The sequence below is a fragment of the Pinus tabuliformis genome, chromosome J (assembly GCF_031772625.1).
Source record: "Pinus tabuliformis cultivar Carrire ecotype Pingquan chromosome J, CPIR1, whole genome shotgun sequence".
Taxonomy (NCBI): domain Eukaryota; kingdom Viridiplantae; phylum Streptophyta; class Pinopsida; order Pinales; family Pinaceae; genus Pinus; species Pinus tabuliformis.
Window position 1 is genome coordinate 806,607,889 of NC_142295.1, and position 26,980 is coordinate 806,634,868.

Sequence of the window (26,980 nt, forward strand, 5' to 3'; positions counted from 1 at the left end):
ACTTACGTACTAGTACATCAGCTAGTACAAGAGCTAAGAGGGTTGTAGCTCCCTTTCAGGAGAAGTTGGAGAACGAGAGAAGGTTGTAGCCTTCTGCAACTAGAAGCTTGCGTACTGGTATAAGACTGCACTGGTACAGAAATATTGTAAAAAGAAGTTTCTTATTAAAAGAAGATAGAGACGAATTGCAGCAGGTGGTTTTCACCCACATTGGGTTTCCACTTTATATCTTGTGTTCTTGTGTGTGATTGTCTGCTCTGTTTTTACTGTACCTGTTACTGCTTATATGGTTCTGATACACAAAATAAAAATCAACTGACTAAATAATAAGTTTACAAAGTGTACGTTGGTTGCTCTAAACACAGTTGCGTACATACGCAAGTTGCATTAACTGATGTAGTGTATATAAATCTGTTTATGGAAATGAAATATTGTTAAGTTGCTAATACTGATTCACCCCTCTCAATATTATTTCCAACATTTGGTATCAGAGCAGGTCCTTCAGAAGAAGCTTGATCGCTTGAAGGAAGATCTATCATCATGAGCAACTACGAAAAATAGGCATCCATCAGACCACCAATCTTTGATGGGAGCAACTTCGTCTATTGGAAGGTAAAAACCACAACCTATCTTCAATCTCTTGGAACAGAAGTTTGGGATATCGTAGAAGGAGGATACACATTTCCATTAGCAACTCCTACAGATACGGCAGGTAAAAAGCAGTATGAAACAAATGTAAAGGCTGTCAATACTCTATTGGGGAGTCTATCACAATCAGAATTCGTCAAGGTTATGCAGCTCAACCGCCAAAGAAATATGGGACAAGATCATTCTATAAGCTATGAAAGAGACAATAAGGTAAAACGTGCAAAACTACAATCTCTCAAAATTCAATATGAAACTCTCAGAATGCACAATGATGAAAGTGTAGCTAATTATTTCTTACGTATAGATGAGATTGTTAATCGCATGAAAAGCTTGGGTGAAGAGATAAAAGAAGTTACTTTAGTTGAAAAGGTTCTAAGATCCTTGTCTTCTAAATTTGAATCAAAAGTTTTTGCCATAGAAGAAAAGCAAGATCTTCAGAGTATTACTATGTCATAGCTGCACGGAATCCTAACTGCTTTCGAAATGAGAAAAGGGGGTCCATCAGATATGAGAGAAGTCGCATTCAAAGCTTCAGGAAAAGGAGAACTCAATGAGTCAGGACATACGTCAGAAGGAGAGGAAGAATCAAACTTTGTCAAGAACCTTCAATGGGGTTCTGGAAGATTCAGAGGTAAACTACCTTTCAAATGTTTTGCTTGTGGAAGAGTAGGTCATTATGCTGCCAAATGTCCTCACAAAGATAAGCTTGATAAAGGTAAGGAATCAACAAAATGGAATAGAAAACAAAGTGTAAATAAGAAGAGCTACTATACGCATGAAGATAGTGATGGTTTATCAAATAGTGATGAAGATGAAAATAGTAATGATTATAGACTTCTGATGGCTTTTGAAGATGATGATTTCTTGGATGCTTTAGATGAAGATGGTCTCTATGAAGAAATTTCTAAACTTAAAATCTGTTTAGAAGAAAAGAGTATGATTATAGATACTCTTACATTCCAACTCGCTGAAAGGGAAAAACACAATGAAAAGTTAGAATGTGAAATTGTGGGTCTATGAAAAGAAATTGAGAAAACAAAAGCTCTCAATCTTAGGTTTGCTAAAGGATCAGAAACTTTAGATGAAATTATCAAAGTGCAGCATTCTCCTCTGATAAAGACAGGTCTTGGATATACTGAAGAACCATCTCAAGCACAAAAGCCATCAACCTCTAAAATCTATCTTGATGCAGCAAGGAGAAATGAATAGGTTGACAATCGTCAGCAGAGGCTTAAAGCAGATCACCAGGTAAATCGAGTTCAATCTACTTCAAGGATGAACAGAAGCTATAACCAACCACAGGTAAATCATTCTCAATTTGCTTCAAGAATGAATGTCAATGGAAACTACAATCATCAGGTCAGTAGATTCGATAATCGCAGGAATTTCTTTAATGGCCAATGTTTTTCATGTCATAACTTTGGACACAAAGCTGCTCAATGTGTTGCTTACAAGACCATCATGACTAGAGAAGCACGAAATCAAAGGAATGTGACTGGGATCATGAAAAGGACCTACAATAACTTTTCTGCTCTTGAAAATGAAATAGAATGCTCTATCTGTAACAACTTCGGTCATGAAGACTCTGAATGCAGGAGTAAATTTTGGCAAACATCTCAGAAGGAGCAAGCTTCATTGGGTCCCAAAACATGGAAAAAGAAAGAACCACAAACCGAAAGATGTGGTATAGCCTTATATGCAGAAGGACAAGAAAATCAATGGTACATCGACAGTGGATGCTTGAAACACATGACAGGTGATAAAGAAAAACTTCAGTCATATAGTGCCTTAGAAAAGGAAAGGAAGGTCTCATTTGGAAATGACACCCCTGCAGTCATAAAAGGTAAAGGCTCTGTTCTCTTAAAAGAAAAGGTCAATGATGAGAATGTTATGTATGTTGATGGCTTAAAGCATAATCTATTGAGTGTCATATAAATAAATAAAAACTTCAGTCATATAGTGCCTTAGAAAAGGAAAGGAAGGTCTCATTTGGAAATGACACCCCTGCAGTCATAAAAGGTAAAGGCTCTGTTCTCTTAAAATAAAAGGTCAATGCTGGGAATGTTATGTATGTTGATGGCTTAAAGCATAATCTATTGAGTGTTAGTCAAATGTGTGATCAAGGAAATGAGGTAGTATTTCGATCAAATGGATGTGTTGTTCATGAGCTTGATACAGGAGAAACAGTGATCAAAGGCATAAGAACTCCAAATAATTTATACATACTCAAGGGAGGACAACAACAATGCTATCTAAGCAAAAATGATGAACACTGGCTATGGCATAGAAGATTGGGGCATCTAAGCTTCCCTCAGATAAGGAAAGCATGCAAATACCAGGTTGTTCGCGATCTTCTTGACATCAGAATTCCAGAAAATACAATATGCAAATCATGTCAATTTGGTAAGCAAACCAGAACACATTTCCCTGAGAAGGAAGGATCAGCTAGTAAGCCGCTTGAACTTGTCCATACTGATTTATGTGGTTCATCAAGGAAAAAGTCACCTCGTGGAGAAGAATACTTTATATTTTTCATTGACGAATTTTCCAGAATGTGTTGGATAGGACTTCTGAAGCATAAAGATGAAGCATTTGAAAATTTCAAAGCATTCAAAGCTTTGGTTGAAAATGAATCAGATCGCAAAATCAAGTGCCTCAGGTTTGATCGAGGAGGGGAATTTACCTCGGATGAATTCTTCGACTTCTGTGAAGAACATGGAATAAGAAGGGAATTCTCTACTGCAAGGACTCATCAGCAAAATGGAGTGGTAGAAAGGATGAACAGAACTGTTCAACAAATTGCTCTTGCTATGCTAGATGAGTCTGGAACTCCTGCAACCGTCTAGGGTGAAGCTGCATTTGCTGCCGTCACTATTCTCAACAAAACAAATGTTCGGGTAAACAGCTCTCAAACTCCTCATGAACTTTGGTATGGTAAGACCCTTACTGTAAAATACTTCAAAGTTTTTGGAAGCAAATGTTACATCAAAAGGACTGATGAAAAACTTGGCAAGTTTGAACCTAGAGCAGATGAAGGCATTCTCCATGGTTACTCTTCCCAAATTAAAGGGTACAAATGTTATAATTAAAGACTAGGGAAAATTGTTGAAAGTATTGATGTTGTGGTTGATGAAGCAGGCAAAAATCCAAAGCAGGTAAAAACAGAAGAGTGGGAAGAAGATGAGGATTATCCTTCCACATCAAATTAGACTAATGCTGAAGAAGAAACCAATGAAGCACCAGAAGAGTAGATAATGGCAGAAGAAAAGACTCCATCCAGATATGTTCAGAAAAATCATCCAAAGACTCAAATTTTGGGACAAAAAGAGGCAGGTGTACAGACAAGAAGAACTATTACAGAAGCTTCAAGCTATCTAGCATTGCTTTCCTCCATCGAACCGCAAAATGTACATGAAGCATGCAAAGATTAGTGTTGGGTCAAGGCCATGAATGAAGAGCTTGAGCAAATTGAAAAGAATAATACTTGGGAATTAGTTCCTAGAATTCATGATAAGAATATCATTGGAACCAAATGGATATTCAAAAACAAGTTGAGTGAAAATGGGGAAGTAGTTAGAAACAAGGCTAGACTTGTTTGTAAAGGATATGCTCAACAAGAAGGTATAGACTTTGAAGAAACTTTTGCACCTGTTGCTAGACTTGAAGCAATAAAAATGTTCCTTGCTCTTTCTAGCTTTCAGAAGTTCAAAGTATATCAAATGGATGTGAAATCTGCCTTTCTTAATGGAGATTTAGAAGAAGAAGTATATATTGAGCAACTAGACGGATTCATCCTTGAAAATGATCCAAAACTTGTATGCAGACTCAGAAAGGCTCTCTATGGTCTAAAACAAGTTCCAAGGGCCTGGTATTATCGTCTTGACAAATACCTTCACCAACAAGGTTTTTCAAAAGGATTAGCTGATAGCAATCTATATATAAAAATTGACAATGATAAATTGCTAATACTTGTTGTGTATGTTGATGATATCATTTTTGGTAGTAATGAAGAAGCCATGAGTCAGAATTTTGCCTTGGTAATGCAAAAAGAATTTGAAATGTCCCTGCTTAGTGAACTCACATATTTTCTTGGTTTACAAGTTCAACAAAATAAAGATGGTATTTTTCTATCACAAACGAAGTGCCTCAAGCAGATCTTGAAGAACTATGGAATGGAAGATGCTAAACCAATATGTACCCCTATGGTAACAGGATGCAATGTCGGCGCAAACGATGAATCAGCAGCAGTGCATCAACCAACCTACAGATCTATGATTGGTAGTCTGCTCTATCTAATAGGTACCTGACCAGACATCATGCATGCAGTGGGAATAGTTTGAAGATTCCAAGCAAATCCAAAGGAAGCACACCTTCAGGCAATCAAAAGGATTTTTAAATATCTTCAAGGGACACAAAACTTTGGTTTATGGTATCCCAGAAATACAGATTTTACACTTCATGCATATACAGATGCAGATTGGGCAGGAAGCGTGGATGACAGAAAAAGCACTAGTGGTGGTGCATTCTTCATGGGTTCCAGATTAGTGTCTTGGTTCAGCAAGAAACAAAGTTCAATTGCATTATCTATAGCTGAAGCAGAATATGTGGTTGCTGCATCTTGCTGCACACAACTTCTTTGGATGATGCAAACATTGCAAGACATTCAAATCACTTGTACTCCACCCATTTCCATTTTATGTGATAATACAAGTGCAATTAGTATTTCAAAGAATCCTGTCATGCATTCCAAGACCAAACACATACTTATCAAATATCATTTTCTCCAGGAACAAGTGCTTGAACAAAAGGTCAAATTGGAGTATGTTCCCTCCAAAGAACAGGTTGCTGATATATTCACCAAACCACTGCCCAGAGAGACATTTGAATACCTCATACAGAAGCTGGGAGTAGTTGATTCATCTTCTTGCCATTAATTCTTATCTGTTTCAGAGAAAAGTGGGTGTACGCGAGTTTCATGAAGCGTATCTGCGTACATACGCCAGTTGCAGTGGATATAGTCGCGTATATGTTGATTTGAAGAATATTAGTGGGACAGAGTCTGATATGGGTTTGACAGTGATCATCTGGCACAGGTTCAGGGGGAGCATATACTTCTAATAATACATTGTTGGCATTATCTTAGAAGATTTTGGTACAAATTTCACAATTGTTTTTGGTTCAGATGGAACAGGTGCAGAGGGAGATCATGGTTGCTGGTCTGGATGTGATTGACAGATGCTGTTGATGATAGTTGCTGATGACTATCAAAGTCTTGTTTTCGATTTTTGTCTCTATGTCATGTATATCTTTTATTATCAAGTTCATGTAACGACCTATTTTGTTTCCCCACTATGCCTGGTATGGATGATGTAATGTTCTTATCTTATATAACCTTTCGATGTATCCCCACTTGGTTGGGTGGATGAGTCAAATATCCCCACTTGGTTGGGAGATGGATGTATGTATGAGTCGTTGGTGATAGAAAGGTCATACTCAGTTGAGTTGTAGAGTCATGTTGTTTTTTAATATCTTTGCAGACTCTGCATGTGCTCAGGGGGAGCATGGACGGATTGGTACATCTCGACATCTACAAAGGGGGAGCTCAATCAGAGATTCAACATGTATTCAGGGGGAGCATGGACAACAGAATATATGTCAAGGGAGAAAATATTTTAGTTTACCCTTTGCCCTTGATGTCAAAGGGGGAGAGTGACTTGGTGTGGTTGTTGCCATCAAGTCCAAAGCGGGAGATTGTTGGCATTATGACACAGGTTTGGCGCTATGACACAGGTGTTGTCCTTGATGGCAACTCACTTAGATGACAGATCACAGTTCAGGCTCTCAGAATGAAGGAAAAGAGATATATGCAGGTTCCCCTTGACCAAGCCGTGTATACATGCGGGTTCGCAGTCCAGAAGGCGCGCATGCGTATACACGCACTTTCACGCAAAGAAAAGCACGTACATATTGGAAAACTTGGTTTTGGTCCGTGGTATTTGGTCCCTGGTAATTTGACCCGTGGTATTAATCCAAGGTATCTTGACCGAAGTGTTGACCCCAGTTATTTGGTCCAAGGTATTGTTTCTAAGTGGTTTTGGACCATGGTATTGAATAAGCCCTAAGACTATAAAAGGGGGACGAGATCATTAGGCAAAGACACTCAAGTATTTGAATATCTAATGAAGAGCAAGATCTAGAATACTGGTGATTGGGTTATGGTGCATAGTTGGATCTGAATCAGGAGGAACCTGAGCGCTGGAAGAAGGATAAGTTTTATTGATGGGTCAAGATCTTAAGGCTTGAAGAGAAGTATCTTTGTGTGATTTTGATCTTTTATATTTGGCGCTTGTCTTGATCTGTAAATCTGATGATTTGGGTATAACGGAATAGTTGAAAAGACACTCAAGTATTTGAATATCTAATGAAGAGCAAGATCTAGAATACTGGTGATTGGGTTATGGTGCATAGCTGGATCTGAATCAGGAGGAACCTGAGCGCTGGAAGAAGGATAAGTTTTATTGATGGGTCAAGATCTTAAGGCTTGAAGAGAAGTATCTTTGTGTGATTTTGATCTTTTATATTTGGCGCTTGTCTTGATCTGTAAATCTGATGATTTGGGTATAACGGAATAGTTGAAAAGAGTAAAACATCTTTTACAGATCTGTACGCAGGTTCAGTATAGAAAAGGCGCGTATACACGCTGGTTCAACAAGTTAAAACAACATATACGCAGGTTTGCCTTCATATAGTAGCGTATGCATGCAGGTTCTACATATCAAAGTAGCGTACGTCTCATAAAATATGTTTTAGCTACTTCTGTTTACTGATTGCAGTGTTCTGGGTTCTGGTGCTGTTATTGTATTCTAGTTACAGCTTTCAGAGAAGTGATTGTTTGATTCAGATTTGGTTAGTGCAAGGGAGATTGATTGATGTAGATATATTTGATGTTTGAATGATGTTATTGATGGATCCAATCTGAAAATTTATGAAACGTGGTCCCTTGGAAAAAAAGAGAAGGTTGTAGCCTTCTGTAGGCAACACCTACATACTAGTACATCAGCTAGTACAAAAGCTAAGGGGGTTGTAGCTCCTTTTCAGGAGAAGCTGGAGAACGAGAGAAGGTTGTAGCCTTCTGCAGCTAGAACCCTGCGTACTGGTATAAGACTGCACTAGTACAGAAATATTGTAAAAAGAAGTTTCTTATTAAAAGAAGATAGAGACGAATTGCAACAGGTGGTTTTCACCGACATTGGGTTTCCACCTTATATCTTGTGTTCTTGTGTGTGATTGTCTGCTCTGTTTCTACTGTACTTGTTATTGCTTATATGATTCTGATACACAGATTAAAGATCAACTGACTAAATAATAAGTTTACAAAGTGTACGCTGGTTGCTCTAAACACAGTTGCGTACATACGCAAGTTGCATTAACTGAAGTAGCGTATATAAATCTGTTTATGGAAATGAAATATTGTTAAGTTGCTAATACTGATTCACCCCCCTTCTCAGTATTATTTCCAATAGATAGATTCATGGTTCTTTTTTCTTTATCACTTGAGGGAGAAGCAAGAGATAGGTACTTTAGCCTCCCCCCTGCATGCATCCAAGACTCCGATGAATTTGAAGACCTATTCATGAAAAGGTGGTCATACAATGCCCAAGGGATTTTCAGTATCGAAAAATTCTACCAAATAACCAAGGGAAGGGAGGATGTGAGACAATTCATTCAAAAGTTTGATAGGGTAGTCAAGGATATACTTGATTATTTGAAGCCATCTCAAGCCAATATCCTTGATAAATTTATAAAGGCGGTGGGTGGCCATTTCACCTATGTGTTAAGGGACAAGAAACCTTCCACTTTGGCTGAAGCTAAAGAGATAGTAATGGAAGTTAAAGAGAACATACGAATCTGGAAGGTTGATATCAATGACCACCCTAGAGCTAAAGTTGAAGTCAAGAAGGAGAAATCCAAGGATCAACATGAGGAAACTGTCCTTGCCATTCTCAAAAGGATGGAAAAGTTCACCAAAGAAGCCAATGCATGTGACAGGGTTATCATGAACAAAATCACCGCCTTGGAAAGTGCCCAAAAATCTAGATATATCCCTAAATGAAACCCTTTTTCCAAAAAGCAAAGTGAAGAAGATAGGCCAAGCTCTTTTCAAATCCCAAACACTTTGGCTCCAACTAATGATGTTGAGCTAGAGTCTTCATCTGAGGATGAGGAAAGTAAAGGAGAAGAGAGTGAGGATGAACAAACTGATGAGTAGGCCAACCTTGTGGAATCTGACATTTTCAACATTTTGTTGGGGGGTCGTATACACATCCTCCCATTAGTAAGGTCGCCCTTAAATAGGAAAAGGAAGAATTCATTCTTAACTCTGATAGCCAGGGAAGATTCAAGGGGGTCCAATACTCGTGAAAAGAAAAGAGCAAAGACCCCTCAACTCCTAAGGAACCATCTAAAGAAGATCCATCACCTAAGCAAGCCCCTTCCAAAGAATCTATCCTCGAAATTCTTCCCAAGAAGGATCCCCCAACGAAAGCCAATCCGAAAAAAAGGATCCTCCTAGGAAAGAATACATCCAGAAGAATAAAAGGGGAAAGAAGTTAAACTTGACATTGACATAGGGACTGTCATTGGAAGAAACCCGTTCCTTTGAAGGAGATTGCTAAGCTTCCCGAGCAACAACAACAAATTAAGAAATCCTTGGGAATTTAGGAAGAAGAACTACCTGAAGAATTGCAAAACATTCATATTCTTGACTGAAACCTTGGGCATGAACCTTTCTTGCTTACTTTGGCTATCAATGACCTCTTCTTACACAATTTTATGTTAGGCCCAGGGGCTTCCACAAATATCATGCCTTTAACAATTATGAAGCAATTGGGCCTCAACATCACTCAACCATGCAAGAAGGCCTGTGGTTTTAACTCCAAATCTGTGGAAGTAGAAGGTATCATCAAGGACTTTAAGGTTTCTTTAGCTAGGAATCCCGATATATCCCTCCTCATGGATGTTATTGTCATTGATATTCCTGATGTGTGGGGAATGCTATTATCTAGGAAATGGGGGGCTACCGTTGGGGGCATGTTCAAATGGAATTATCATATGCAACCATTCCGCAATTCGATGGCACCCCTTTTATCCTTTTATAGGGAACCTACTTACTTAGCTCATGTGATCAAGCCTAGACCTTACTATAAAACATGCGAGATCGAAAAACCTTCTCCTATTCTCCCGACTCAAGAAGTCCATATCCTCAAGCGACCAATCTCTAAAACAAATAAAAAGTGGAAGCTTAAGAAAAAATATAAGGCTGGGGATTTAGTCTTGGTTGATAGAGTTCCCATACCTGTCAGGATTCATGGAAAGGTTGGAAATGATTATTAATATATTGCTAAACTTAATGAGGAACTTTGGCCTGAGCCGGTCAAATTAAGTTGTATCACCTCTTTCCTTGAGACGTAACATTGAATCATATGCATGGTAGAGTAGGATGCATCGCATGATGATTTTTGCATTAGAATTAAAGTCATATGATATATCTCATGGTAGATAGATGCATATTTGCATATTTTATTTTCTGTTGATTTTATGGCCTAACATATAGCATGTGAAATCATGAGACGTAGTGAAAGCATGTTGCACTGTTTTTCATCTATTTTATGTCAAGTGACAGGTCTACGGTAACCAAGAGATTTTTGTAGTTCTCATGATCTCCCGTTCGAGTAGCTTCAAGAAATCACGTCCTAGTTGGAGCTAGACGTTACCCACCATTTTGTGGGTGATACCCTAAGAGAATTTTTTTCTCTAAGATGGTTCGTAGCTGATAGCTAATAGCCCCTTGCAGCCATGTGGTCCCTTGCACATTTCCCATGATCGTATGTTTGAAGGTGGGCCTCCCGGACCTAAATGTATGACTTGTCATTTGGTAATTTGTAGTTTGCTTATCATGGACACTTCTGAGCATGGATTAATGGGGGGATTCGACGGAAAGAATGGGCTAGGTCCGTCCTCTTGTCCCCTAGACTCCTTTGAGATATTAACATTGGATTCTAGTCCAGTGGGATCTCTTTTACTGACCATTTGGATTTAGGGATGGTATTTCATGGGAAACCCCAATTTTGGTTGCGTGGTGTCACTCCCTTATCTGCATTATTGGCCCCTTTCCACTCATTATTACCCCATTCATCATTTTTCCCACCTAGGTCCACACTCCATTGGGTCCACATAGGGTTAGCTCACCCCTTTCCCTTGGGTCAGGCTTGGAATGATGCCCTAGAGGTTGATGCAGATACAAAGAAAGATAAAAGCATATTTGGGCACATTCAACATGAAAATGTATCACAAAATGCAAAAGATGGTCGAGACAAACACATTTAGCACATGGGCAAAAACCAATACATGAGCTCTACCCCATCATCATGGCCATCACCTTGGTTCCAACAGTTTCTATGAGCCCCCTTCATCATATAGGAACCCATGATTGTCCCAACCCCTGGTGGGCAATGAATCACTCTTCCTTAAAAGGGGGTATTCACTGTTATATCTTATACATCATGCTCTTACCTCTTCAGTGTCGAGCAGTTAATTAAAGAAAATCATAAAAAGGGAAAAGACATATAAAGAAGGGTGGAAATATCAAGGCCGGGGCCCATCATGTACCACGATTGCTCCCTCTTATACATTATAAACCCAAACGTGGGCTTCCCTTTTATTAGCTACCCTCGTACCCTAGTATGTGGCCCAAGGATGCACCTTCTCATCCCCTACTTCATTCACCTATTTTTTATATGCCACCACCTTTTGAAGGATGTACTTTGAACATATTATCCCCTTTAGAAGTAGAAACCACCTAATAGGATACTTGATTAACCCCATTTGGAGTTTAGGAGATATTGGCAAATCTTGAAGCCCATTATGGAAGGGCAGGCTATTATGAAGTCCCCACCTGTGGTCCATGGTTGGTAAGCTCATTTACTCAATTTCTATAATTACAGTTGTATTAGAAGGCCAGGAGACACATTGGATTTTATGCAGGATTGCAGATGGTCTCTATCTTGGGTTTGGTCTCCCTATACGGGGTCCTAATCCTTCAAAGGGCTACATTTACACATATAGGGTGTGTATTGAGAGCCATGGGCCTCCACAACAGTAGACAATACTCCACGAATCCCTGAAGATGTTCAAAGATTGCTCTAGATTTACCTATTGGACGAAGAAAATGCCCCTGGTTCAACTTTGCTCTGCCAGCCCCACAGATGTACCATACACTTGGCAGCTGACCCAGGACTTGATCTACACCATCATCAAAGCCTTTGTAGATGATCTACATGCATCTTCTACTCATTCGGAGACCCATGAGGTTATTATTGTGCCCCCACAACCACCGGGAGCACCACAAGTTTATTGTTTGAAGAACAAGGGGCCAACCCCTTGTCCATCACTTTTGAGGGTCCTATTCTTCATTATGGCACCTATGGACCTCATCAGGCCTCTTGGAGGGCCCTACAACATGTATTATTCATCATCTAACCTCTTAAGAGGCTTATTCTTTCATTTGTGAGCTAGTTTGGTGGGCTTGTCACCAAAAGTTAGATTATTAGCACATTATTTTATTGTTGGGACTTATTTAGGCCAAGGAGACTAATTCGAACTCCTCATTAGTTTATAAATACAAGTGAGATGAGTTCATTTGCTCATCATCACTTTGGATTGGATCTCTTCTCTCTCTTGAAAATTTCACACTTTTTCTTGGAGGATGAATTGCAACTTTATGAATGAATTTTGATGTTTGGATTTGGTTTATCTTATCTAAGAGCTTCTCTATTGTCAAATTGTGGATGGTTGGATATGTTCTATTACATGTAAGTACATGCTTTTAATGTTATTCTTGTTTTACTTTCTTATATTCATTGGATTGGGATTTTCGCTATTTTTAAGGCTGATTGCTGCATGCATTTACTGCATAAATTGTGGAATTTTGTATCTATTTAGCATCTCCAATGTATGGGCCATGTAATTTGAATGAAATTTCCTATGGATAATTCTAACAACGAATTCATCTTGATAAGCCATCTCTTTTTACTAGTCGAAGTATAAAAGTTGTAAGGTTGCTTCCCTTGCCCTAGAAGGCTAGCGAGGTAGTCTTAAAGCCTCCTTGACTAAGAAACAAAGTCCTCATTCATATTTTTCATAGACTCCATTCTCCCAAGACTAAGGCGCTGATCTACCAAGAGGTGGTCGTCCAAAATCAGTTCTTTTTCACCTCTTCCTAGGTCTATCCAAGTTGGGTCACCTAGGGCATCATTTTCCCGACAAAATAGCCCTCCAAAAAGTTTGATCTCTTAGCATTCCTTGTGTTGGTGTCTCTTCAAGGCTTCCTCCAATTTTGAAGCCATTCCGATGGTGGAGTTGTGAGAAAATCCAAGCCCTAGCTCCAAGATCAAACTTTGCTTTAGTATCCCCAAGGCTAGTGCTTCATAATATCAAATCAACACATTTAAGTGAAAATCCTTTCTTTGATCCCTTCCCCCTCCTTGTCTGGGTTAAGAATATCGTTGGTTGCTAAAATCTTACCTCCTAACCTAGGCTGGGTCCACTTGGTCCCATGTGGTCCCATTCCTTTGAAAAACAATTCTTCGAGAACCATCCGGGATACCAATTTCAATAAGGATTTTAGGGATTGGGAAACTCTCTCACAAGTCATATTCCCTAAACCTAACCCTCAAATTCTCCTCCTAAAAGACATTGTACCTTGCTTAGAAAGCAAACAAGGTCTAGTCTTCAACCTCTTCTAGAAAAGGATTATTTGGGTCACTGTATATCCATTTGTTGATTTATCCTTCATTTGTGACTCCATATATATCGGGTTTCCTCCCATCGGTGAAAATCTGTAAATAGTAGGGAGCCTTAGCTGAGGTGACAGTGGGCTAAGTTTCCATTTGTTGCCCATGGTCTAGCATTTTCTCCTTTAGGGATCCCCTTTAGGTCCCCTGCTAGTTTGAGCGGTAACAGGTCAGACCCAAAAAATGATAAATATCCAATGGTTATTACGAATAACAATGCCAATCATTTGTGAAAGTTATAGAAGTTGGGATGTACAATAATACCAAAATGGGTAACCCCATAGGATAAAACTTTTCTCTTATTCTTGACAGCCAGTCACTCAGCCACACAATCAGGAGTCCCTGACAATCACTAGTTGATGATATGCCTTATATTTCTGCCACTTGCATCAACCATTTGTCTCTCCCCATTCGACATGAGCACATGGACGGAGGTGGGCCTCCACTCAAAAGGTACTTTGGTCATTTTGTAATTGGGTGCTTATACTTACTTGTTTTTGGGCATTTGATATGTATTATGGATTATGGGGTGATTTGGAAGAATGATGGGCTTTGACCATGATCTTGTTTTCTCACCTTAAATAGGGGGTTAATTTTTAATCCTAGTCCAATGGGACCTCCCTTAATGGCCCAATGGGTATAGGAGGGTCACTACTTGGGAAGCCTTGATTGAGATAGTGTAATTCCATCTACCCCTATGTCATACTTAACACTTTCTATCTCACATTAGAAGCCCTTATATCACCTCCATTCTTCGAGTTCAACCTTGTCATGAGTTCTTTGGGATTTGACATCCATTAGTCTACACACCTAGGTAGGGCTTGGAAACTTTGCCCTAAGAGGTTGATGTAGTTAAAAGAAACATAAAGAGCATATCTTGGCTATAACAAAACTAAAGAAAGAAAAATCAAAATGCAAAAGATGGTTAGGAACATAAAGATTAGCACATGGGTAAAAGCCTAACATGAGCTCTATGTCAGTCATATGGGACATCACTTGGTTCCTGAGCACATGTTGCTCTATTGCATCAAAGGAGACATGGCCGTCGAGAATTGGTTTGCACAAAAGAGAAATTGCAGGGTCCAAAGCTCACATTGTTGTTTTAGGGTTTTGGGCTTCAATCGTAGGCATGACTCGGAGAGATCTCGACTGCAGTCGCTCGCTAGCCAGCTCATCCGTGCGATTGAAGCTTTTCAGTCGCTCACACAACTCTTTTTCCATGTGATTGGAAACTAGGGTTTTGGATTATAGTCACTGGCTTGACAAATGATACTTTCAACTGCAATCTCTAGCTTACAGGCTCAAGGGAGTGATTGGAACCTCTTAGTTGCACGCATGACAATTCCTTGATGCGACCGAGACATAAAGGTTGAAATTTCAGTTGTCCGAAGTTTTCGCTCGTTGACACAGTGTTCGACAGTGGACCGCAGGCTTCTGAATCAGGGTTTTTGAGTTATTAGCATTGTTGGTTCATCTCATGGATATTGTTTAGTTGATTTTTGCTGGATAGTTGTATGGATGAAGATATGGATCATTGTACTCGCTTTTGCTGAATCATTCAATGACAATCTAACAAGAAGAAGAATTTGAAAGGGTTTTCCCCATAGTGGGTTTTGCCTTGATCTTCGATCAATCTTGGTGTCTCTATGTGTGAATATTTTTCTTTCTACATAGTTGTATATGTTGCTGAATAATGTTATGATGTTATGGGGTGAATTTAATGTGTAAATGAAGAAATGCAATTATCAAAGCAAAGAACAATATAGCCCTAAGAAAAATTAATAGGCTCAACATCAACATGGTGGGAATATTCCTTGTGTTGGCATTTATATATGAGGTTTTTTTCAAGAGTTGTTGATAACTAAAGATGATGGAACACAGATTCAGTGGGAGGTTGTGGACTAATCTCATTCTTGTTGATACTTCCTATTTCAAAAGTCCATTTCGGATGGAATTGAGAGAGATTATGAGTTGCTATCCCACCGAGTTAGTGATGTTTGGAAAGATACTTTTAGCTAGAGGTATAGCGCGGCAGGATCCCTTTTCCAAGTGATCATTGCAGGGGAAACGATTGATTTAACTAGATTAAAATGTGGCCAGGAGAACAGGGGGAACTTAATAGAGTCACATTATTATGTATGTACTTGCCCGAAACTTTATAGAATCACATTATTATGTATTTACTTGCCCATGGTATTGGTGCCCATGGCACTCATGGAATACTTACGCTTGGTATTGGGATGGCCAAATATTATAAAGGGGAGGTCATGATCATTCCTTATTTGATTTTGGGCCCTTTGTGGCTAAGGAAAGGGTAATACCCTATCCCTTAAGGAAAATTGGGTTTGGTGTTGAAACTTGAAACAATACACCCTAGCCAATCTATGGAAGAATCATTGTGAATTTCTCATTGGCGCAGATTGATTGGCAAGATAGGTTTGCCAAAATTTTGGAGTTTAATTTTGTTGGGAGATTCCATTTGTTTTGCAGAGTATTTCATGGGGAGATCTCTATATTTACACCCAGGACTGAGCCATTGTTGAGAAGGAATTTTATTGCAGGGGTTTCAATTAATGTTCTTTTTGGAGCCCAAATTCCAGCGACGATAATTAATTATTTTGGCATGGTCACATACTTGCTGGGAAACCGAGTTCTATTGTGAATTAGTGGAGGCTGTATGCAGTCTAGAACGGCCTGAATAATTCAGTGAGGAACTGTATATTCCCTAAGTTGAATTTGCAATGGGATAACAATGTTTATTCTTGAGAGATTGATTTATAGCCGGAAGAATGAATAATCCTGAGGACTGCATTCATGCCAGCAATTTCTTTTTTTCGGTGTCTTGATTGGTGAGGCAATTCTGTAGGTTGAAGGCCAAATTTATATGGCAGGCTGCATGATAAGTTGTGACATCAATTCCTGAAGAAAGCCGTGGATAATTCATCAAGGGAAGCAACTATATTTATATAACAGCCAAATTTGTTTGAAGAGGTTGTATACCATCCTATAGGCCTATTTCTGTCATTTATTGGGAGGACCAATTTCTTCATGTGGATTAATGGGTGTTGGGGGCTGAGTATAGTTACATTCCGAGAGGGCCCAGTTCATCTTTTTGGCAGCTAAGTAGAGTTGAAGCTCCAAGTATTTATTTTAACACAATTTAGTGAAGGGTTTGCAGTTGCACTGAGTTTCGAGGAGTGTAGTTATAGAATCTTCTTTAAACGTCTACAGCCCAAATCTTGCCACTTGCCAGGTAATTAATCAAACGGGGGCCAAGACTCTGATCAGAGTGCAATCATTGAGAGGGCCACAAGTACTCTGGGTTGTTATTTTCTGTACCAGCGGTAAACTTGCATCAGATTATGAGGGCTACAGCAATGAATAATTTCCCATCAGTTTCCTACAGTCACGTTGCCAGGTTCCAAACTGGTCTTGTATGCCAATATTGATAACAATTAATTGGCTAATGTTTTTACCCTTGTGTTGCTTTCATATGAATAAGGTTTTACTCCTACGTCTATTACTAGAAATGCTGATATATTAATTGCGTGATGATTGAGATAATGATTATATGCCATCAACCACAAGATTACTTGTAAGATTCATGCATATAAACTGTTTGTCAAAATGCTCTAACTAGCAGTTAAGGTGTTGCACAAGGCAGATTGGCAAACTTAGGAATATCTTAATGGCTGATTGGTAAAATCCTAGTAAGAGACGTTACATTCAGGGCATCAACCTATCTTGAGTTTTCTTCATTTGGCCTTGGATGTTAGTAGAGGTCAATCTCGTGAATCGTGACCTACTTCCTAGATCCTTTTCCTCTGCGCATCTCCCTCCTTTTGTGGTTTCTTACACTTAGATTCGAGGGTTTTCTCATGTTTTTGCATATAGAGTTCATGTCTCTACCTTACTTGTTCTTTATATAGAAGACTTCTTAGTACTCCTGCTTTGTATTGACATCATTATACTCAACAGTCCCATTAACCTACTCTTGTAGTCATTTGTTGATCATTAATATAATTCTCATGTAACTCAAGCATGTAAATGATAGGAGTAAACAAGTACAAGTTTGATCAAATGACTCTTCTCCCTCTATTTATGTGAAAGGTGAGGGAGACCTACAATACAAGGTGAATTTAATCCACTACAAGCAACCTAATTTTACACAAGATAAGACCACATGTGGAGTGCTCCAACTATACGTGAGATTTGTCGAGCTTTGAGGCATGTGCGTCTAACAAGTAAGCCTACAAAGCTGAATGTGCCTCAAGAAAGGACTCATGCTCCTCTTCCAAAGGCTTCTAAAGTTCCAATGTTCCTTCCTAATCTATGTGTACCTTCAGGTCAAACCCACCTCCATGATCACTTCTCTAATCAGGCATTTTCAGGTCAAGTACAACTGCTTTTCTAGCAACTACGTGTGCCCATGTCATTCTCCAAGATGCCCAATGCTTCCTCCAAAGCAAGTCATCCTCTGAAGCGAGCAACCAACCTCAATGTGTTTGTTACATGAACAAGTCACCAAGCTCCATAGGTCTTTGATGCGCCAACGAAGAATGCCACAGGAGCATTAAGACAAGGCATAACAATCAATGAGTAAGCCAACTCCAAAGTGTATGTTCCTCATTGTACAACCAAAGTTCATCCACACACCATGCACCCCACATCAGATAAAGCCACCCCTAGGAATGGTGGAAACCCTTTCAGAGAACCTCAAAAATGAACATTCTGTGCAAATTTGATGGGATTTAGGCCCTGAGTCTATGACTATGGAAAAAATGCCAGAGTTCTGGTTGTCCTCTACATGGCAAATGAGTTCACTTTTTTTATGTGAGAAGTGACTCAGTGCATAGTTTATATTCAGATTCACACCATGGTCTTGGTCAAATATGGACTTCTGACTTCTCCAAAGCAAGTAGTTCAACTCAGTTAATCAGTAGGGATCTTTTGCATGAACATTATGTTTGGTTCAGATAATTGAGGAGCTTACCCTTGAAGGAGCACAAACAGGTTATGTTAAGAATTTGAGTCCTCAGGAATGGATTGTCGTCCACGGTGACAATCAATTATATTCCATTTGCTATATCCGAGGGCACTCATGACATTTGGGTTGATGGATGCCGGGGAGGATTTCCAGCTACATGGTGCCAAAAGATTTTCTTGATGAAACTGCAAGGCATTTTTTGGCACAACTCTTGTCCTCCAGGGTATTATGTTTGTGTATTGTTTGTTATGGTTCTTTTCAGTTGATCATGTATTTTGTTGTTGGGCTAGCCTCAAGATAAGAAGTGTACATTTATGTGCCTTTTTAGAGTACTTTGCTTGAAGGAAATTGGTTTGATATTTTCATTGTGATGTGGTGCACATTGTTGTAGATGTGGTGCTATAATGCTTCTTTTTTGTTGTATGATGTACAACTTAGCAAATTAACAGAACAATCTCTAAACAGTAGAAAAAAATTGACCGTCTTTACATAGAAATTTCAAATTACGTTCTTGTAATTTGCTTATTGCACAACGGCCTGTTAATGTCCACAATGGAAAAAATTAAATCGCATCCCATTAATGGTGTCATTTCTCAATTTACTTAATTTATTGTAAAATTATAAGCATGGATTTTAGCAGAACAAGATTTTGTTTTTCATTTAATATTATGGAACTTTGCAATCAGAAGAAAAGATAGATATTTTTTTCGAGGACAATTGCATGACATAACAGAACAAAAATGTAAATTTTTGGTGGATATTAGATGGAAGTATTGGTTAAAAATTGGATAGCGCGATGTTACTATTGAATTAATGCTCCATTTTCTCTACGCTGCAGATAAGGCAAAATCCAAGTCTTCATGTGACAGCAAAAGGGAGGCTCCCAATGATGGAACAGGACATATTGCCGCTCAGACATTCCCTTTCCGTGAGTTGGCTGCAGCAACAAAGAATTTCAGACCTGAGTGCTTATTAGGTGAAGGTGGTTTTGGAAGAGTCTACAAGGGAAGGCTTGACAGCACTGGACAGGTGATTGAGATAAACAGTACTCTGCTTTTACTTACATGGTGCAAAATGATGGTTTTCAAGCACTAATTCTTTTCAATTATGGAGTAGGTTGTGGCTGTAAAGCAACTTGACAGAAATGGCTTGCAAGGTAACAGGGAATTCCTTGTGGAAGTTCTGATGCTTAGTCTGCTTCATCATCCTAATCTAGTGAACCTTATTGGATACTGTGCTGATGGGGATCAAAGGCTTTTAGTATATGAATACATGCCACTGGGATCACTGGAGGACCATCTGCATGGTATTTTGGTTTCTAGCATCGTACTCTTTGGCACTTGGGATTTATCATAATACCCCATGTTTTTCCCTTTGTATGCTCTTTTAACATTGGTTTACTTAGCCACTTTATGTGGGAGATCTCCTTATCAATGGACCTAATAAATCTGCTACATCTTGCAGATCTTTCACCAGATAAAGAGCCGTTGGATTGGAACAGGAGAATGAAAATAGCGGCAGGTGCTGCAAAAGGGTTGGAATACTTACATGATAAAGCCAATCCACCAGTTATATACAGAGACTTGAAATCCTCTAATATTTTGTTGGATGAAGATTTTCATCCTAAATTATCAGATTTTGGACTGGCCAAACTTGGACCTGTTGGAGATAAGACTCACGTTTCCACACGAGTGATGGGAACTTATGGATATTGTGCACCAGAGTACGCTATGACTGGTCAGTTGACTATAAAGTCAGATGTGTACAGTTTTGGGGTCGTTTTATTGGAGATAATCACAGGAAGGAAAGCTATTGACAATAACAGGGCAGCAGGGGAGCACAATCTTGTTACTTGGGTATGTTGTCTTTACACGACTGAGCTCATGGGTTTGGGGTAAACGCATTACTGTTGTTTATATTGAGGCTGTTGCTGTGTGTATTTTTGTTAGAAAGCTAACACAGCCTGGTTGTGCCCTTGTAACAGCTGCAAAATTGAGTTTTGAATTAGCTATTGTTTCCTCTGTATTGCTAGCAAAATGAACTTTGCAACTAATACTACATCTGTTTTCTCATGAATCGGACAGGCACGCCCGTTATTTAAAGACCGCAGAAAGTTTTCACAGATGGCTGATCCATTGCTTCAAGGCCGCTATCCTATGAGAGGTTTGTATCAAGCATTGGCTGTGGCAGCAATGTGCCTCCAGGAGGAAGCTGCTACCCGTCCCCTGATTGCTGATGTTGTAACAGCTCTTAGCTACCTTGCATCTCAGACATATGATCCTGGGGTGCATCCTGTTCAAAGTTCTCGCATTGCTCCTCCCACTCCTTCCCGTGACAAAAAGGAGGAGAAGAAGCCGAAGCCGAGTGACAGATCTGACAAAGAAAGAGAAAAAGATAAAACAATTAAGCGCGGTGATGCGAGGAATCTGATCATGCATGCGCAGGCTTCTCCTGATCAGAGGGCGAAGGATGCTTGGAAGAGGACTACCAATGGCTTGGTTGATGCTATTCACTCTCAAGAAGGCCATGATGGAGACTTCGGAGAGTCTGGAAGATCTGAAGGATTGACAGATAGCCCTGGAAGTGCTGGGAGAACTTCCAGAACTTCTGTCGACCGTGAGCGAGCAGTTGCTGAAGCTAAAATGTGGGGTGAGAATTGGAGGGAAAAGAAGAGAGGAAATGCGCATGATGGTATTGATGGTTTTCAATGATGCCTTGGCTGTGGTAAATAAATTGTTACCATTTTACTGTAAAAATTTCATTTGATCAGGAGTACTCGAGGTTCCTTTGTATTCCATGCATAGTAGAAAACAAGATCATTTTGTAGGTTGGGAAGAAGTTAGAGGTTCCTTTGTATTCCATGCATACTAGAAAACAAGATCATTTTGTAGGTTGGGAAGAAGTTAGAGGTTCCTTTGTATTCCATGCATATTAGAAAACAAGATCATTTTGTAGGTTGGGAAGAAATTAGAGAGTGCAAAAGGAACCGAGCTTTTCTGGATTTCAATTGAGCATTCCCAGAGTTTGAAGCAAGGTTTTGTGGCTCTTCCAGTGCTATATAGAATTAATTGATGGTCGGCTTGCATTCTTTATTATTGGATGATAGGTTTGTACACAGTTTGTACTGGTCCATGACCTGTCTATATGAGGCAGCTAATTTATGCCCCAGGTGAGTGGGGGAGAGGCATTTCTTTCGAGAGCAAAATTCAAAGGTTTGAGTTTGTTGTCCTTTCCAGCACCCGTTTGCTTGAGGTAGGTGATCTCTCTGTATAGGGGGAACATTCTTGAGAGCTGAATTTTGGTGTAAGCTTTTGTTATACCTCGAGATGTGTTAGCAAACTCAACCATTTTCAGTGAAATATTCCCGTCTATTGTTCTTATCATGATTGCATTTGATCTGCGTTGCATTACTTTTGGTCTTTCCTTGCCTCACGCATTATCGAGGTTACGATGCATCTATCTAATAAATGTGGTATAATGGTATCTGGTTCCTGCTTTGCATTATTTCTGGTCTTCCCTTACCTCACGCATTATCGAGGCTGCGATGCATATATCTAGTAAATGTGGTTTAATGGTGTCCGGTTCATCATTTTTTTCTCAGGTGACTTTAAAAGGTTTTGTCTAATTATTCTACATTTTGGGTATTTTTAGCTCGAATAAGGTGATACAAATTGTGGGTGAGATTGTCATCTTTGCTTATTTAAAATGCATTTTTGAATATGCAAATAAGATTCAGCATTTTGAAAAATTCCTGAAGCTCTTGGATTGCATTTTGCAGTACAGATTACACTACCCAAATTTGTAATTTTGACAAATATCCATAGAATTTCATGTAAATCTGACTAAAAATATACCAAAAAAACTTTAAAATGTAGAATAGTTAAACTATGGCTAGTTGGTTTCACAACGAACACTTAACAATTTATATGCTGGCCTAATACTGTGGAAAACGAAACGCAATTAAAGTGCACTAATTACACAGTAACGATCATGGAAAAAAAATACATATTCCAAAAAGACCAAGAATCATAAAGCAACCCATGGCGGCAGTTTTGCTTATACATGTTCAGAAGAAACGTAAACTTATTTTGATCCCATTTTGTTTTAAATTTGGTCAGCGCGTTGGCCAATTATTTTGGATAAAGGTCGAATTTTATCAAACTTCAATTGCTGGCAATTTAATGATGGAAGCCGAATTATTTATAAAACTTAAAACCAAAATGTGAAAATGGTGAATTTTATCTTTGACATGCATGGAGGAACTTTTTTCGAATTACATTGCTCCAACCAGGTGACTTAGGTTTTATATAATTAACATTTTCTTGTCAATCCATTTCTTTCCAGCGTCACATCAGCATGGATGCTATGCTGGGACTGAAGATAAGCAGAAGATTCATTTTGAAGGCCTATGTACCTCAGTTTGTTAGCAATTGGATGCAATCGCGGCTGACGCCGGTTTAATCATTACTGCTAGAGGCTTCGTATATATGATTTCATTGGCTTTTTGTTTTGCTTGATTTTTACTCTTTTAACCTATACTGTACACCGTGTTCACCGAATTTGAAAGGTAAAATGTGAAATTCAGTGGCCTACAAATAAATTTGATTGTGTTTGGTGATTTTATTTCATTGGAATGGAATCAAAGTCATCAATTTCGATCATTTTGGTTTAGGAGGTTGGTGGTTTGTCAATTTACAATTTATATTTGTTTATTTGGGTTGCTGTTTCTATAACGTATTGTCATTGACAAGGCTATATTTGCCTATTTGGTTTCTGTTTCTATTCTACTATTGACATTGACTAGGCTGGTGATTTGTGAGTTTATAATTTAAACATTTACTAAGTTGATAAGTAAAAGTAAGGGGATAGTCTCGAGGTTACTTTAGGTGGTCAGAAACTTTTCTCTCTTTCAAGGTTTGGAGTCATGAGTTCGACTCTCTCGATTTTTTTTTATTAGAGATAAGTTTTATAATAAGGTTGAATATTTATCTTGTTTATCATCCATGGATTATGGTTACTCCAAGGGTTTTCTGCCAAATCTTCTTTCATAGCTAAAATTGGTAAATATTCATTATTATTGGACAATTTCATCATAGTTGCACTATTTCATTAGTCTCTAACGTTATATTTAAAATATTGCAAGTTTTCTCATATGTAGACATATGATGGTATTTGTCGTTTGGTTGCTAGAATATTGCTGTTTGGTCGTTCGTATTCATCTATATTTTTTGCTTTGGTCGTTCGTATTCATCTATTTTTTTGCTTACTGCATGTTGGATAAAATAAAAATGCTTATACCTAGTTTTCAAGTTTTGTAGCGAGTATATTTACTTAAATAGAAAGTGTTGATAGGCTTTAGCGTTTCTAATTTGTTCAAGCTCTCACACGACGGATTCGAAATGTGATGTGTATATTGTTCAAATGGATGTAAAACACAGAAACAAAGTGATTTTTTTTCAAGTTATTTTGGGGGAAGTTTTATTACATCGTGCTTAAAGACAACATTGAGATTTTGGTGAGTTCTAAAACTTGGTAGATGGCATTCCTCACTTTTACCAATTGAGGCAGCAATCATTGTGATATTTTTTTCGAAGGAAAATCTTATTTAAGAAATTTCAAGTGATACTTTACATTTTTAGATGGCATTCCTAATAAACTCATTAATGTAGACTAGTGCATTGAATCTAGGGGATGCAAATTGAAAATTGAAATAAGTCCTTGTCCGTGCACAATTAGCTAAATACTTAGTAACATTGGTAACAAACAATGACCTCTTGGATGTCATTGTATGATATATATATATATGGAAGAATATCTTTTAACCTCCCCAACCAAGCTCAATTCCCACATGTGAAATGTTATATATATAGCTTGAGTGGTTGGAAGAAAAATCGCTGAACCTCCTCAACTGGGGCTCAAGACATGTTGAACTCATAATAAGTATATCCTTGTAATGGCTTCGAGACTTGTTGTATGAGTCTCTCGATGACCAAAACATGTATATTCACTATAATATGAGACAAAATATATAGATGATAATATAATGGTGATCTTGCTACAATTATTTCAAGTCGTGATGGTTTGTAAATGCTTGCTAAGGCATACACTTGGTCTTGGTTACAATTGTTTTCTAGAGCATGCATGTTGGGATTTACTTTGAAGTTGGGTCAACAACTTATGACTAGACCACAACTCATTAAGAGTCACATCCAATTGACACACACACACACACACAATATTTTAGACAAAATATATAGATGATAATATAATGGTGATCTTGATACATATATTTCAAGGAGCGATGCATTGCGAGTGCTTGTTAAAGGTTTTGATTAGTCTTGGATGCAATTATTTTCTAGACTATGCATGTTGGGATTGAACAAATTGTGATTAGACCACTACTCATAAAGAGTCTAAATTGATTAGCTTTGAGGACAAGGAGGTGGGCTTTGATTTGTCGACTATAATCAAAATTTTACACGGTCAACCATTACTTTCAAGGGCCAAAGAAATGTTCATTGGTATTGAACTTTGGTCATTGGTGTTCTCTTTATTCCTTACCATGGGATTTAGTCCCTTTAAGTTAATATTGACGAGTGCCAAATATTGGTTAATACTATTTATGATGCATTGATTTATAATAAAAAAATGCAGTATGAGGGCATAATAGCATTGTTTGAAAATCCAGTGGACTATTGTAGTCCAATCAATATGTCTAAAAATTTATTGATTATGCTTTCAAAAATTTAATAAAGAGTTTTTTAATAAAAAAACTCCGCTTTTATAAGTTTTAAGGTCATGATATTTCATAGATTTAGAATCATGGTTGATTTATATACGCCATGTTTATTCCAAAATCAACACATCTAAGCAATGTTCATTTAGTTATCAACTTGGGTGTGTAATGTTATGAAATATTGGACATAATATATGAAGATTCAAAGTTTTTATGATGTAAACTTAAATATGCCTATTACTAATTAAATATGTTTAATACTTTATTTTAGAGTGAAATTCATTATTGTATATGTAACCTAAATGCCTACTTTACCATATCTAATGTAGAAACATAATTATTATAAATTATAATTAATATATCTTAAGAATTGGATTTTTAACTAATGAAAAAATTATAAATCATAAATCGACTTCACAACCATTGCTATTTCTTCATTGAATTATATCCTACTTTATCCATAATTATTGAAATGTTAGATTGCATTCTAATGTTCAAGGTTTGAAACTTTTTGAAATAATGCTATGTTTTTAGCATAGAATACAACTTAGTTAAAAATTGTGAATTGCCAATTAATATCTGTGTATCATCCTCAACAATTTTAAATGATCAATCTATAAGAACAAAAAAACGAAGACTAAATGAAAACAAGAAAATGCTTAAAACGAATGTATTACTAGCAAACAAGGAGTCCTTCCTTTTCATAAATAACATTGTACATTCACTCCAAATTAAAGGATTAATTATTATATTTAAACTTAATTTAATTGTACTTCATGAAGATTGAGAAATTGTATTTAACAACAAACAAGTGATTCTATGTTCATAAAGTATTCACAGAATAACTCTTTGGTTTCATACAAATTGCTTTGTTTATATAGCATATAGAGTTCTTAACCAGAAATGAATATAAGATTTGATTGGATTTTTAATTTAATTACAATTGTAACTAAAAGCCTGTAATTTGGATGATTATAGGGCTTCTATATTGGAATCACGATTGTCGTTACACCAAAACCTGCAGGTATTAGTATAAAAACACATTGATAGAGTTAATGGATTCTCAAGAGGCAATTAAGCATATGTCGCGAAACACACAGGAAGTGCTGGATTATCCAATATTCAACTGTTGATGGACAAATTTTATGTTGCAAACACGTCAAGTCTCCTTAGACTTGGAAACCAAGTCTAGAACAAAACAAACAAACAAACACATAAAACTTTCTCTAGGTTCATTACCATTAAATCATAGATGCAAGGAATGGTATGGATAATTCATACTGTTTTATCGATGTTTTTCCTCACTATCGTTTGTTGTAGCATTCAATCTCGTCTTTAATGCTCCAAGCCAAGATATGCAAATACACCAATAGACCAATAATGTTAGCTTCACTCTCAAATAAAAACAATAATAAGTGCAAAATATTAAAAATAATTTAAATTATAAAACTTGGATTAATTCCTACTTGCCTATTCTAGAATGAGTCAGTTCCTCAAACTTGGGAGTTTGTTTAGATCTAGTTGGTTGAGAGATTCACTCCAACTAGTTAGGCTCCTAGATTAGTGTATGGTTGAGATATTTACACAACCAAAGTGATTGAGTGTCCAAGATAGACGCATTATCTTGAGACATACTCTTGATGTATTAATATTATATCATTCTCATTATTTTGTACAAAGAGTGAGTGTGTGCGATAATACATTTAGGCTTCAAGGCTTTTCCGCCATGTCTCTGGCTTTAGTCGATTGGAGTTTTCG

General features: G+C 37.8%; 1 protein-coding gene across 2 annotated transcripts in view; it reads left to right on the forward strand.

The window, feature by feature from the left end:
* The window catches only part of LOC149229160 (putative serine/threonine-protein kinase PBL7), a 37,547-nt gene extending 14,487 nt beyond the window's left edge, over nt 1-23,060 (forward strand). The window contains exons 2-6 of one of the 2 annotated variants that reach the window (XM_089378510.1): nt 19,325-19,515; nt 19,603-19,792; nt 19,951-20,342; nt 20,571-21,210; nt 22,831-23,060. In XM_089378510.1, coding sequence (XP_089234636.1) covers nt 19,325-19,515; nt 19,603-19,792; nt 19,951-20,342; nt 20,571-21,197 — 1,400 coding nt within the window. In that variant the 3' untranslated portion in view covers nt 21,198-21,210; nt 22,831-23,060. Of the gene's footprint in view, nt 1-19,324; nt 19,516-19,602; nt 19,793-19,950; nt 20,343-20,570; nt 21,867-22,830 lie in introns of those variants that run through there. The other variant, XM_089378509.1, reaches the window with a different exon arrangement.
* Nucleotides 23,061-26,980: the final 3,920 nt, after the last annotated feature.